This window comes from Topomyia yanbarensis, chromosome 2, assembly GCF_030247195.1.
Source record: "Topomyia yanbarensis strain Yona2022 chromosome 2, ASM3024719v1, whole genome shotgun sequence".
NCBI classification, from domain to species: domain Eukaryota; kingdom Metazoa; phylum Arthropoda; class Insecta; order Diptera; family Culicidae; genus Topomyia; species Topomyia yanbarensis.
In genome coordinates, this window is record NC_080671.1 from 325,716,869 (window position 1) to 325,731,810 (window position 14,942).

The window sequence follows — 14,942 nt, forward strand, 5'->3', positions numbered from 1 at the left end:
TGGTTCAAGCTCTTTTGGTACGAGTCAGATTGTCAACTCATGCGTAATACCGTCAGAGCAGAGAGTTACATCTAACACCTCTTCTCTGTCAGCTCGTGCAAATGTTGAGCAATTTCCTGCATTGAGAACGTGCATTTTTGATGAAAGCTATGAAGACGGGGTTAAGTAGCTTTCCAACATAGACTACACAAATCATGTACAGTCCTTCCCATCATGTACGGGAAGACCTACGGTTTGGATCCACATATCCGAACCGAGGGTCCGGATCCAAACTCTTGTCTGGATCTATGTACATATCAAGTCTGGGTCTGGTTCACGTCCGGACCTGGTAAGGGGAACAAGGGTTGGACTGGATCGAGGGACTGGTCTGGGTCCGGGTACTGGTCCAGATTCGGAAACTAGTCCGGATCTTGGCGCTGGGAGGACCGGGTTTAGGAACTGGTCCGGATCCAAGAACTGGTCCGGATCGGGAAGTGTGACGGATCCGGAAACTGCCTATAATTTTTATTTCACTATCCAACCTAACCATTAAAAAATCCTTTATCCCGGTAGGTTTCTGCCAGCCTTAATTTGGGAAGAAATCTGCCTGAATTCCGGTTGGTTGGCCCGATACTAACACTATCATAGAAATAGACCGAATTATCCTAAACACGAACAGAGCCGAGGTTGACACATACTCAAAAAGTATTTGGTTGTGTGATACACATACATGAACAGCAATCGAAATTCGTCATTCCACCGTTTACTACCTAGGCCGGAATATGAGTTTAATACCGCAATGCGCAAGTGCGTGGTCTGTTACCGAAAAGACAATAGAATCTTACCAAAAAGTAATAAAAACATACCCATCGGATTTTGGGTGTGCTAATTCAACTTGAACCTCTTGCTGATCGAAGAGTGAATATGCAGCGTCTCTTCATATTTCACCTGTTAGACGGCAACATTGATTGTCCTGCACTCCTACATGAACTATGCATCAACATCCCATACCACCTACGGATACAATCAACCGTTCAGCTCCTGCATTAGGCACTTCAACGCCACCAATTCGCTTTACGAGTTCAATATCTCCAAAAACGTGTTTAGAAATAGATCAAGCAACTTAGAATAAGAAATTGTCTGTGTGGCGCTTTACGCCAAAGACGAATGAATAAATAAATAAATAAATAAATAAATAAATAAATAAATAAATAAATAAATAAATAAATAAATAAATAAATAAATAAATAAATAAAAATAAACCTGTGATTTTTAATGACGATACTGTATACATCTATGTATGCTAAACATGACCCTATTCGGCACCGATCCTCACTGTCAAGCTAGTCAGAAACGGTAGTATTTACCAGAAACCAGAAATTGAAACTCTTACAAATAATTTGGGTACAAGTTCTTATAGATTTGACTGAAAATGTGTCTTAAATAAGTTCAAATTCAGTGTCAATATGACCCGCTAACACGTTTTCGTTACTCTTTTATACACTGTAACCTCCATTTACGAACCAATCCGGGGGCTCGTAAATTGAATTAGTTCGTAAAAATAGTGTTCGTTATTAAGGATTTAGTTCGTAAGTTTGCTTCACATTCTTATTAAAATTCGTTCGTTGAGCAATATTCTCGATAACCCTGACAATATGGGTATTTTTGGAACGGGCTTGACGTGTCTGATAAAAACGGACAATTGGAACCTTTTCATGGGTATTTTTGGAACGGGTTTGACAAGTAATGATAAAAATGGACAATTGGTAGCTTTTTGAAATCCAAGATGGCAACTACCGATTGAGCAATATTCACGATAACCCTAACACGAATATAGAAATTTAAACCGGAATTCGAAAATTCGGGTTTCAAAATAGCTCCAAATATCGATTTTTGTCATGTACTAGTCAACCCCTTGCTGAAAATACCCATATTCTTGATTTTTTAGAAAATTTATCTAAATCGGAAGTCGATTCCCGTCATGCACTCGTCGATCCTATTCCAAAAATACTCATTTTTTGAGGTTAAAAAGAATTTTTCTAAACCGGTAGTCGTCACCTTGGATTACAAAATAGACCAAGACATCGATTCCCGCATGCACTCGTCAACCGCATTCCAAAAATACTAATTTTGTGAGGTTATGGAGAATTTATCGAAACCGGAAGTCACCATCTTGGATTATAAAATCCGGATTATCCGCTCATCAATCCCATTCCGAAAATACCCATTTTGTGAGGTTATAGAATTTATCTAAATCGGAACCCGTCATCTTGGATTTCAAAATGGCTTCAAACATCAATTTCCGCCATGAACTCGTTAACCCCATTCCAAAAATACCCTACTTTTATTAGCAACAATTAGTTGAGAATATGTAAAATTGTATACAACTTCTTACTCAAACTTTTTTTACGAACTCGGTTCGTAAAAAAAAGAGTTCGTTATTTCAACTTTAGTTCGTAAAAAAGTTACGTAAATCGAATATTTCTTAAAAAAGAGTTCGAAAATTGAGGTTTCAGTGTACAGCCCCTCAGGAATGCGTGTGTGTTAACCTTCTAAATTTCACTGGCAGGCAGTGGTATTATGGAAAAAAGTTTACTGCATAAGGTCTGGTTACCTCATGCAAACAACTTGATTTCGGGATTTAATAGGTGTCAGCTCTGTCGATTTTCCAATGACCCATTTCAGAATGACAGAGACCTAGCGGTACATTCCGAGGACATTTTCCCGTCAGCAAGCCCCGTTCAATTATAATACGAGTATCAAAGATTATCAAATTTATACCAGTACTGCAATTAAACTTTCGATTCCTTGCCACGAATAAGTGCGCATGGAACCGACGCGTATTTAGTGTATCATGAAATTTTAATTGGTTGACACATCAATCCGTATACTTATCTGGTATTGGCCAAACAATACAGTTCTTCTAATTGTTGCCCGGGCTCCCGCGAACCTGTCGACTGACAAACCCGTGGACACTGGCAGCTTTTACATCTATGAAACTTCCTAGATTCACTGACCTGCCGATGCACCTGATCAACACTTCAATGTTAGCAGTATCCACTTTAAGAGCAACCAGAGACCGTTCAAAAATCTAACATCCAGAATCATTACCGATTCAAAAAAAAATGTTGACGGGAGCAAAAATTTCACGCGTCCGACGCACACTTCAGTGTACAGCCCTTCTGGAATGTCCTAAAATTTTGAACTGCATTGAAAATAGTTCCATGAAAGCGGAAACGTCAACAAAATTCTAGATGCAAAAGTTAAAAAGCCTTTTGAAAATTTATTTATTTATTTTATTTATTTATTTATTTATTTATTTATTTATTGATTTATTTATTTATTTATTTATTTATTTATTTATTTATTTATTTATTTATTTATTTATTTATTTATTTATTTATTTATTTATTTATTTATTTATTTATTTATTTATTTATTTATTTATTTATTTATTTATTCATTTATTTATTTATTTATTTATTTTTTTTTATTTATTTAATGGAGCAGGGAAAAGCTCATTTGAGCTGAACACACATTAGCTCTTTATCAAGTGGGCGCAAAACCTCCTCGTTTTTTCGTACCAACAGATAGAACATAATCCAAATGATACATAATATTCCTTGAAGCTACACAAATAACAATTAAAATTAACGGTCTGACTAAATTAAAGTAATAATAAGGGAATGATGCATTTATGAGATTATGGTCAAGTTTTAAAAACATCACTCTAAAGACGTTTAAGGGAAACACGGGACAAGTTAAAGTCAAAGGACGTGTAACATCGGTTGAATTGTCTGGACATATTTAACATTGGTTCGATGAACTCATAATTCGTTCTTGTGGAGGAAGTGATGAGAATATTATTACTTCTAAGAGTTTTGTACCTGGTGTTTATGATCAGTTGACTGATAAGACTATAGGACAGTCAATATTGTCCAAAAGCACGTCGGATATAAACATAGGATATAAACAAAGCAGGGGCGGATCCAGAAAAAAATGTCGGGAGAGGTCCGATATTTTGATTTTGTAATGAACATTGTACAATACGTCATATGTCAAAACCTGATTTAATGAATATCAGTTTTAGTGGTCAAAATTAGTCAATTTTGAGTTTGAAGCCATTTGACAAGTGAAAGTAATTTAAAATTTCTTAAAAAGTTGATAATTTTCGGAGGGGAGTCCGGACCCCCAGGAGGTGGGAGGGTCCGGACCCCCAGGAGGGAGAGGGCCCCCTGGATCTGCCACTGAAACAAGGAGAGGCTAACGTCATTGATGTATATCAGGAATAAGAGAGGCCCAAGGTGGCTTCCTTGGGGTACGCCTGAGGGAGTGGTGAATGTTTCAGAGATGGTGTCACCAATGTTCACTGACATTTTTCGACCTACCTGGCAACCAGTCCAGAAATTTTCCGTGGAAACCAAAACGCTTAAGTTTTGCTATAGCAATGTCGTGAACTTATCAAAGGCAGCAGACAGATCGTCCGTTTGATGCCTTTTCTTCATCTCCTGGATGACGAAAGAAGTATAAGTTGTAAGATTGGTACACTGAAACCTCCATTTAAGAACATTTTTATTACGTAAAATTCGATTTACGTAACTTTTTTTACGAACTAAATACAAACTCTTTTTTTACGAACCAAACGTAAAAAAAGTTTGTGTAAGAAGTTGTACATATTCAATTTTACATATTCCTAGCCAACTATTACTAATATAAGTTGGGTATTTTTGGAATGGAGTTAACGAGTTAATGACGGAAATGTCTGAAGCCATTTTGTAACCCACGGTGGAGAGACTTGACCAGAAAAACTTTCATACACAGCAAAAACATATCGCGTAACTTTAGATCTTGGCAAATGCACATAAAAGAAGTGTCCCAATTCACATAAATTTGCATTTAATTACATACAAAAATGCAGGTTGTTCGGCTTTTTCAAGGTCATTCAGTCTGAGTTTTGCATCAAAAGAATCACAATACTTAATTTTACATATAAAATCCTATTGTGAGACAGAAATCGCTACGTTGTTAACGTCAAATATAACTTTCATTTTTTCTAAGAGTGTAATTTTTGAAAAAGTAAATTAACAATTCTGTAAAAAATAATGCATACGCACAATCAGGAATTGTAATTCTCTCTCACTCACGCGAGAAGAGGCTTATCCGATGTCCAACTTTTCCGAGATAATATGAGTCGCGAAATTCTCGGTCTTCATAAATAGCGTGAGAATACATTTTCCGGATAAAATTTATTTGATTTGATCTTTCTCACCGGAGAAGGTGATGATTTTTTAATTTCGTGGAAATCAATGAAAGCGTCAAAACATACACTTAATTTCAAAGAAAAGCGGCAAAGAAGTACGACAGACTTGTTTTTTCGTGTTTTGGAATAGCGACAGTAAGGCAGCGACCGCAAAAAGGATACCATGATAAACTCATTCGCTCATTCTTCGGTGGTTTTCTTTATCCGGAGAAATAACACGTTCCATTTATCCGGAGAAGTTGCGTGAGTGCCAATAACTTTTCGTGTGAAAATGTGAGTTTTTATTGTCGCAGTAGCAAATTATCCGGACGCATTTACTCATATGAGCGATAAATGTAATGCCTGCGCACAATACTTTTGCACATTACATTTCAACGAGTTTTGTGGGATTGATTTTTTTTAGAGATTTACGTAGGTTTAACTGAAAACCTGGTCAAGTCTCTCCATGTTCCCCTAAATATAAAAAAGGGATTGCTTTATCAAGATTTAAAAAAACACGAAAATACAAACGAAATTTTTGTGGGTCGTGCAAAACTTAACGTACAAAAAATGTCTTGGCAAACTTGTGCGGTGAATTTAAAGTATGTTTTAGGACTATTTAATATTTAATAATACCAGTCATACGATTTGAACTCTTTATTCCTTTTTCCCGCTAAAACAGCTCATGCCCGTCGATAAACAGTATCAAATCCATGAGACGTGTTATATTCAACAACTAGTATTGAACAACACAAGGCTTCGTTCCAGAGCACGTCACTCTGTTAGCACTCTAACCGTACGTCAATAATTAAGGTTGATTACAACCAATCGCTTATTGAACTGACTACAGCGGGGTAGTAACTTTTGTAATTGTTCAAACTAGCTAAGCTCCCGGAGCGAGCGGGCATCTGCATTTGTCGGGTTTAGTCATACTGGGTAACAATCCTTAGTCGATACGAATTAATCAATTTCAAGCAACTTACCTATTGGGAAGCCCACTGGCCAACAGATGGAGGCAGAGTGCTACGACGAGCACACCGATGACCTGTGCCGCGTTGCCATGACGGTTACGTCCCGAGGTGCATGTTGATCCGCCGGATGAACAGTGATTACAGTCATTTTCCAGGAGGAAGAGGGGGAAGCGAAACAGCACATAAGGAAACACGATTAGTAAATTGTTTTACCGATGCTGGTCGTTCAGTTAACGAGATAACTGGTGTAGTGCTGGTCCCCGGTAGGAAATGGATACGGTACACCGGCTGGTGATTGCATTGGGTCATGATAAGGCCAACACTCGTGGCGTTAGTTAGACACACACTGATTGGCTCTTACAACCGAACTATCTATCTATCACGATTGCAGTACTGGTTTGGACAGTAAGTGGCTTCCAGCGCTAATCCACCGATCACGCAGTCCATATCAGTGCAAAAGTGAGTGCCCCCTGCCAGTGCTGTCCATTTCAACCGGGCTTTGTTTCGAACTGTGCGGAGAAAACATCAATCAATACTTACGGGTTGCGATTTGATTGCGTAATCGGCGCTATTCACGCCATGTTGCATCGCAGCCGGATGTTCGCCTTTGATAACGTGAACCACAACGCTGGCAGAGTCTGTGGAATGGAAGAAAGGCAAACGATGTATTATTATTGGTATGTGATACGTTGCATCCTCAACGTAGAGATGTAAGTGGCAGTTAACGTACGGAGAATTTTTTACTAGTTTTCAATCAGATCAAATGGAAGCGATGGTGGTTGGTGAGTTATTTCTTGTTCATTCCATTAGGGATCGAACATAAAATATTGTGCGTTTTCCTGAATATCATAATAATATGAATGGAGATATCTGATGCATTCTTCCAAAGTATGGATGACATATAGTTTATTTCAGTGTTCTGAAAATTCTATAACCCAGTGCATATTTGTATTATTAAGTATATCTAAATACGTTTTAAATTGGTCGGTGTTTAGTCAGACCGGACCAAGTCGCAAAACATCAAAAAATAAGTTAATGATAGCACTGGATAAAGAATTTCTTAATCTACATTCCACTTTTACCAGATTTGAAATATGAAACAATAAACAAGAAATGGTAAAAATTATTTTCCAATTATAATGTAAAGGATGCTGCGATTCAAACTTTAAACGCGTTTTTCTCGAAATCAATGCACTGTCACTTAGTCTGGTCTGACCTAACACCGACCAATTGGAACAAAAATCATAAATTTTTAATGAATTTTTCTCAATGTAATTAAGATTCTGCTAATCAAAAATCAGTGAAATCAACTGAAAAAACTGAAAATACGACATTCTGACCAATCATGTTTTCAACTCGTAATTGCATTCAGTGCTGCACTCGGTAACCGTAAAAAGAATTAGAGATTCCATGAGAAACCGGCCGAACGCAAAGTATGACCATTGTCTATTCAAACGAAACTGTACATTTGTGTTCGGTTTATAAATCTCCATGATTTTTTCTGGAAATTGCAATATTCTGATACAAGGGCAATTTTTAAAAGAGCGTAGACGTTTCTACGTGCAACAATTTCAAAATATTTTGGTTCGATTACACTATTTTATACAGTAAAACTATCTGAGATCAAGTGCGCAGACGGGAATGAGCCGTAAATGTGTCAAAAAGGGAGATTTTTCTTATCTGTAGGTAAATTTGTTTTCCACGACGCATCAGTCCAGCTTATAGGGGAAGATGGGGTAAAACCCACCCCCGGGTCAAAATGCACCCCTTGCTTATTTCGAAAACAGCTGAAAATTTTTAGAAAATGGTAACACTAGTCGAAAGTCCGCAATAGTAAACATACACTGTCAAAGTTTGATAACCGTACATCAATAGCAGCTTGAGAAATAAACTAAAAACCATAACGTGCTATTCTCATGTAATTATTGTAGCTCAAGGATTTTCAGCTGTTGTAAATGATGTTTTACTATTGTATCAGAGCTTTCCAGTTCTATTTATACCGTTGAGCATTGTTCTGTTGCACTACATATGAAAAATGTGCTAAATAATTCACTTTTGATAAATTTATATCGTTGCTCCATCTGGGGCAAAATGCCCTCTTCTTTGATTTTGCTGATTTTTTAAGGTTGCACAGAGAATGCGCAAAATTCGCAAACGAAAAAAGCAGTTTTTTTCCACACCGTATTGCAGATCTTCATAAAAATCAATCAGCAGTACTGTAATAACATTCTACACACGCTGATTGATTTTTATGAAGATCTGACATACGGTGTGGAAAAAAACTGCTTTTTTCGTTTGCGAATTTTGCGCATTCTCCGTGCAACCTTAATCGAAAACAGAAAAATCCTTCTGAAAACCTACTAAATGCATAACCTAAGGCTATTTATTGGAACACTCTTGTGAAATCCCGTCAGAAAAACAAAACTGCCTGCTTGTTCGCCGAGCATTATTTCCCCGTTGTTATAGCGCATCATGCCCGTGTTGTGGTGAATTTTACCCCCGCACAGGTGCGTTTAGCCCCGCGTATTTTTCAAAAGGTAATTTTTAATGATTTAGACGAATGGCATTATTTTCACGATTTCGAATATTTTGCAAAGCGTTATGATTGTGATTACAGAGGAAATTGTTGGCTAAACGATATCGTTAATTAAATTCTCCCAATTGATGTTCTATAGCTGAGTTATGATAATATTTCCTTAGGGGGTGCGTTTTACCCCATCTTTCCCTATAGCTGGCTATTGTTCTATGCGAACAAAAGGCGAGGAATGCGGTCTAACGGTTAACACGCGCACAAAAGAAGAAAAAAGTCCAAAACTTTGAACGGCAGAGAATGCGAAAGATGACCTTGAACGCGGATTAGCACTATTCTTTGTCGCTATACACTTTCGAACTGGGAAAAAACACTTGTGTCTCAATCGAGCGCTCGTAAACGAATAAGTTTAGCCAAGCTTTGATCGCCATTATGGTTATAGCGATATGCCTACTTGCATGTAACTGTGTCTTAAAGAAGCTTAATTGATATTTCAGCACTTTATGGGACTCCACAGGACACTATTTTGTAACTTTTTGAAAGTAACGCGCTTTCGAAGTTAGTGTTTTTCTAGTGCATGGTATTGCGATTTTTGGCAATCCTCAAAGCATCCCTTCATATTGTGACAAGTGTCAAAGTTAGCCCAGATGCCAAATTTCGCATAGCTTGGGCAATTTTTAACCCCTGCCAACTTCAATTGATGTTTTTGCCATTGGCATTTTGAAAAAAAAAATGTCAGAAAAAAATGCATTAAATCCTAGAACTTTCGAACTAGCCATTAGAAAATTACAGCTCATACATTTTTTTAGGGTGCAAACTAGTGTTTGAGCATTTGAAGATATATGGGTCATTCCACGCGAAGTGACCAAAAAAAGATGCAAACTTGAAATCGACCTTCACGGATTTTTTTTTTCCTTACATTGTTATATTTCATAATGATCTAGTATTTTTTGTATTTATTTACTTTTTTTCTGTTATTGTCTAAATTTAAAAACTGAATATTCTAGGACACTTTAATTGGTGAATGATTAGCCTTGGATGAGAGTATGAGGAGATGAATTTAATTAAATTTTGACAGACGCTGTTTTTAGAAAATGATAGATAAGTTCCATGTATAGAGGATCGCGATACGCCAGGATGTCTCTAACAGGAACATGGATTGGTCTTCCTCGGACTTGTAAAGAATCTACTAATTGTGATCTGGCTTCACGATATTCAGTGCAGGACCAAACAACATGCTCAATGTCATGGTAACCCTCTCCACAAGCACAATGATTACCCTCAGCGAGCCCAATACGACGGAGATGCGCATCTAAAGTATAATGATTGGACATGAGTAACCTTCACGGATTTGAACCAAATTTGGAGAAATTGTTCATCTAGGGCCAATATATAAAAACCCAAATTTTTGTGTCAATTGAACCACCCCTCCGGTCATGGTAGCACCCCCCGTTTTGGCAAACTGCCAAAACCCTTGATTTTCTTTTGATCATATCTCCGGTTCTATTTACTCTAGTATCAAACCGCAAATTGGCTTTTGAAGAAAATTGTTCAAGGAGTCTAAAAAAAATATTATTATGGTTATATTATATTCCTGTCGGCAGTGCTGCCAACTATGCGATTTTTTCAGTTAAACATTAAAAGTTATTTTTTCTCGAAATACATATATTTTAATTTTGAAAATTTTAATGCCATCGCGTTCCTCAGACATTTTTACATAAAAAACACTTACCATCCCAATATAATATGAGCGCATCCTGAGATATACTGTTTTGAAGGGAAAACTCCCATTTTCTTATATAAAAATCCATTTTTAGTGTCCAAAATTGAGAAAATCTTCAAACGGTCATTAAAATCGACCCTGATCTGCTAGAAGCAAACCAAAATATAGTTTTTCATCATTTCTCGTCTACTTCACGAAAAATTATGTTTGAACTCAAAATACTCAAGATGGTTTTTTAGTGTTGTGCGCTTGCGATTTTATATGGGAAATTGCGGTTTTTTCTCTTCAAAACTGTGTATCTCAAGATGCGCTCATATTATATTGGGATGATAAGTGTTTTTTATGTAAAACTGTCTGAGGAACGCGATGGTATTAAAATTTTCAAAATTAAAATATATATGTTGAGAGAAAAATTAACTTCTAATATTTAACTGAAAAAATTGCATAGTTGGCTGCACTGCCGGAAAAAAATGATACTTTTTCTAGATTCCTTGCACAATTTTCTTCAAAAGCCATCTTGCGGATTGATTCTAGAGTAAATAGAACCGGAGATATGATCAAACGAAAATGAAGGGTATTATTAATTTGCCAAAACGGGGGGTGCTCCCATGATTCGAGGGGTGGTTCAATTGTCACAAAAATTTGGGTTTTTATACAGGGTGTTTGGTTCATGGTTAAGAATCTCTCGAAGGGTGATTGACTGTCATATTTGGAGAAAAAAATTGTAGAACAACATACCAAATCTCAACCGTTACAGAGTTATTGAACTTTTTGTGTAAAAAACTTATTTGTATTAAAATACCTCTAACTCAAAAAGTATACTTTGTATTTTAAATCTTTCAGTTCAATTCGAAAGGTGAGAATATTTCCTATTGAATGGTGTTCTTATATCTTTCAGTTAATTAGTTTTAACTACCTTTTAGTTGTAAAGTGGTTAAAAGTTAGTGTTTTGAGGAAGTTTTTGTTAATGTACTCAAAATAATGAATTATGAAAATAGAAAAATCTAATATCCAAATGTTGGACTTTAGGACGATTCATTATTTGTTCTTCAACATAATATTCCTATCTCTTCTCATTTCTTTGTAATTTCATTAATAAACTTTTCCTGTAATCGACTTGCAAGTGCTTAAATGACTCTAATCTAAAATATGCTTTATATCGTTATTTCCAAGGTTTCATTGGAAAGCTGAGAAAATTTTCTATCGATGTATGCACAAATATTTCTTAGTTAAGAATACTAAATGGCCTTTTACCAAGAAAATAGCTTACAATTAGCGTTTTTCGAGGAGTTTTGTAATTATTCTAATTATTAATCAACAATATTTATCGTTACTATTGTTCATTTGGTGCCCATTAACATTCTCTATAACTTGTTACTGGACACTTTATCCATATCTCTTTTCATTTCGCTGCTATTTAATAGTTAATATAGCACGACCTCGCCACAAATGTACTGGGTTCGAAATCGTTATTTTTGCGTATGAAACGATGTGATAAAAATGATTTTGCGTCGAAACAAAAAGAGATAATGAAGTAGAGTCAAAGAAAGAATTGTAGAACTTGCTGAGATGCATTATTTCTATGATAATAATGGTGATGTTTATTATTTACTATTTTAAGAAAATTAACGAAAATGCTAATAATAACACTAACTTTAAACTAATTTACTTCTAAAAAAATGGTAAATTCACTTAACTGAAAGGCTGGCTTTCGAATGAAAAGAAAAAAAAATACAACAAGTGTCATACTTTTTTCAATTAGAGCTAGTATTAATGAGAATGAGACTAAAATATCCAAGTTCAATAACCAAAACACATGAAAACAAGAAAAGATAAATCTATTATGTCAAAGAGCGAATGATGCAGCTCTTCAAGACTAACAATCTGAATTATTAAAATGATGATGATAACTATTAAAAAATCGATCAAAATTGATAAATTTTAAATAAATTGCTTTGAAAAGGTTACTTAAATTCATTAACTGAAACATGTGAGGGCATCACTCAATGGCAAATTTTCTTACCTTCCCAATGAACCTAAAATATTTGGAATACAAAAAATACTTTTTGAGTTAGAGCTATTTTAAGACAAATAAGTTTTTAACACAAAAAGTTCAATAACTTTGTAACGATTGAGATTTGATGATATGTGTAGAACGATTTTGTTCTCCAAATTTGACAGTCAATCACCCCTCGAGAGATTCTTAATCATGAACCAAACACCCTGTATATTGGCCCTAGCTGAACAATTCCTCCAAATTTTGTTCAAATCCGTGAAGGCCGATTACACGTGCCTTGATTACTTCGCATGGAATGACCTATATGCGTTTCTTGAAAAATGCGAAGTTGGGGTTTTGAGGTATTTTGTTTCTAAAATCTCCGCACCGCGACGAACCCTAGCATCGACTCTCGTGTCGGGGGCTTTGATCTCGATGATTGTAGTGGTTCGTCCGACTTGAGTAGGTTTTTATTCGGTTTCACCGGTCCTTTCTGCTGTACATGTCACGTTTGCGTATGACTGATCGACTGAGAGTTTCTGTACAAGCAGCTTTTATTTTGCACACATGGAATGCCGATGTGTGCAAATTACCGACAAGTTTAACGCTACCCCTTGTAACCGACCGCGGTGTGCCCTGGATTGTGACGAGAGAAGGAATGTTCTTCTTCAACATCATCCGAGCGACACGAACGCCGGTCTTCACACCTTCGAAAGGGCCATAACGATTGTCCCACAGGAGGTCACGAACGGTAAGTACTTCACCATTTTCGGCTAGGAAAGCCGATATTTGTTCATTGGTGATGTCTTCGGGTAGGTCAAAGATCTGCACGTCCACTGACGTCCTCCATCGCAATCCGCAGCTTGTGTGCTTTACCGTCGAGTATAAATTCGTGTGTAAATTCGCGCTTGGATGAATTTGAAGCACATTTTCTTGTGTGAGACCAAGTTCTTTCCCGACGAGTTTTAAGATTACATCGTGGGAAAGGTGTTTCGGAAACTGTCAATAGTCTAAGCGAAATGTGTTTTCGCGCATTGCGGAAAGGCACTGTCGCGACGAATGCGCAATGATTTAGAGCACCGATGAAAAATTGGCAAATAAACGAGTGGTATAGCTCGTGAGCAAACTTTCGGTTTAACGCATCCACGATTAATCAACCAATCAGCACGGAAGCTTGCTACTAATGGGATTTTCGATTGATTGACACCGGTGTAGTGGATTGCACTGGTTTTGCACTTTCTAGCAGAAGTGTCAATGGTACATACCCAGTTTTTGCACTTCTGCTAGAAAGTGCAAAAACGGTGCAGTTTCAGTGCACTCCACTACACCGCTGTCAATCAATCGAAAACCCCATAAGTGTGTTCACAAGTAGTGTTTCCAATTTTGGACTTAGCATTAGGTGTATTGGTCAAGTGCCGTGGTACTGAAGAGACGAAGTCGAAACGCAAACACCTGGACTAATTATTCTTTTCGTTATAATTTCTAATTAATCTTTGCCATAATTTTTGCTTATTGTAACATATTCCAAGCCTGGTAAAAGTCGAATGTAGCTGTAGAATTTTTTTAACGCCGACCATATTTACTTGTGATAAAAACGAAAAGGATTTAAAAAAAACACAACTTAACGTAGGAGTTACATTGTTGTGTTCTTTTAGGGTTGCCACCCCTCCGGGTTTGACCCGGAGGCTCCGGTTTTCGAACCTGTAGAACCCAGAGGCTCCGGTCTCCGGGTCTCTGGGTTCTACATCAAATTCTTCGGGTTTGGTGGGAAGCAGCATAATTTCGACTTTTTTTAAATCAAGTGATTCGTTGCAAAATATTTAAAAAGTCTAAGTTTACTATTACTCTGGTTCTGATTTATTTTGCCGTTTCAAGGTGGTGAAGATGAGTTCACCAAACATTGCTTATTTTATTCGCCAAACAATGAAAATGAAAAAAAATCAATTAACTTCAAATTAAGGGAAGTAATATTTCGCTATATGGTGCAAAAAAGTAATTTTGCTGTAATTTCACCAAATCACTCATCACTGCTGATGGTGCGTATCTGCAACTGCACCAAGGTACGACGGATTTGTTGTTATCCAACGGGCTAGGTCAACATCAAATGAATTCTTCCGGTGTTATTGCTACTCCTGCAGTGACCCTTAACTGTTGGCTAAGGAGGTGAGTTTTGCCCCTTTGTTGGGACCTCTGGTCATGAATAACGGACACCACATAGTGCTTCCCTTGTGATGCCGCCGTCCTGCCTCCTTTATTCTCCTTTTCCTGTTAGTTGTGGAGGATAGCAATGCTCGTTCGATTTATCCACCACAGCGAGAGTAGCTGGTGCTTTTGTATGCTTGGCACTTAGCCGGGCAAGTGAAATACTACTCCCAATTAAACAAGGGCAAGTGAAATACTACTCCCAATTAATTAAAAAAATAATTAAAGTCGTTCTCAAATTTACGGTTTTCTTTTTAAGCCATGTAAGAGAGGTGCGCACTAAACTTGGAAATGGAATAACA

The 14,942-nt window shown here is 36.9% G+C and overlaps 1 protein-coding gene across 3 annotated transcripts in view; it reads right to left on the reverse strand.

Annotated features, from left to right (window-relative positions):
• Positions 1 to 14,942, reverse strand: part of LOC131683823 (basement membrane-specific heparan sulfate proteoglycan core protein-like) — a 171,344-nt gene that overhangs the window by 37,403 nt on the left and 118,999 nt on the right. For all 3 annotated transcript variants that reach the window (XM_058966153.1, XM_058966155.1, XM_058966154.1), the window contains exons 7-8: positions 6,730 to 6,827; positions 6,202 to 6,263 (exon numbers count right to left, since the gene is read on the reverse strand). In XM_058966153.1, the coding sequence (XP_058822136.1) occupies positions 6,202 to 6,263; positions 6,730 to 6,827 (160 nt within the window). The remainder of the gene's footprint in view (positions 1 to 6,201; positions 6,264 to 6,729; positions 6,828 to 14,942) is intronic.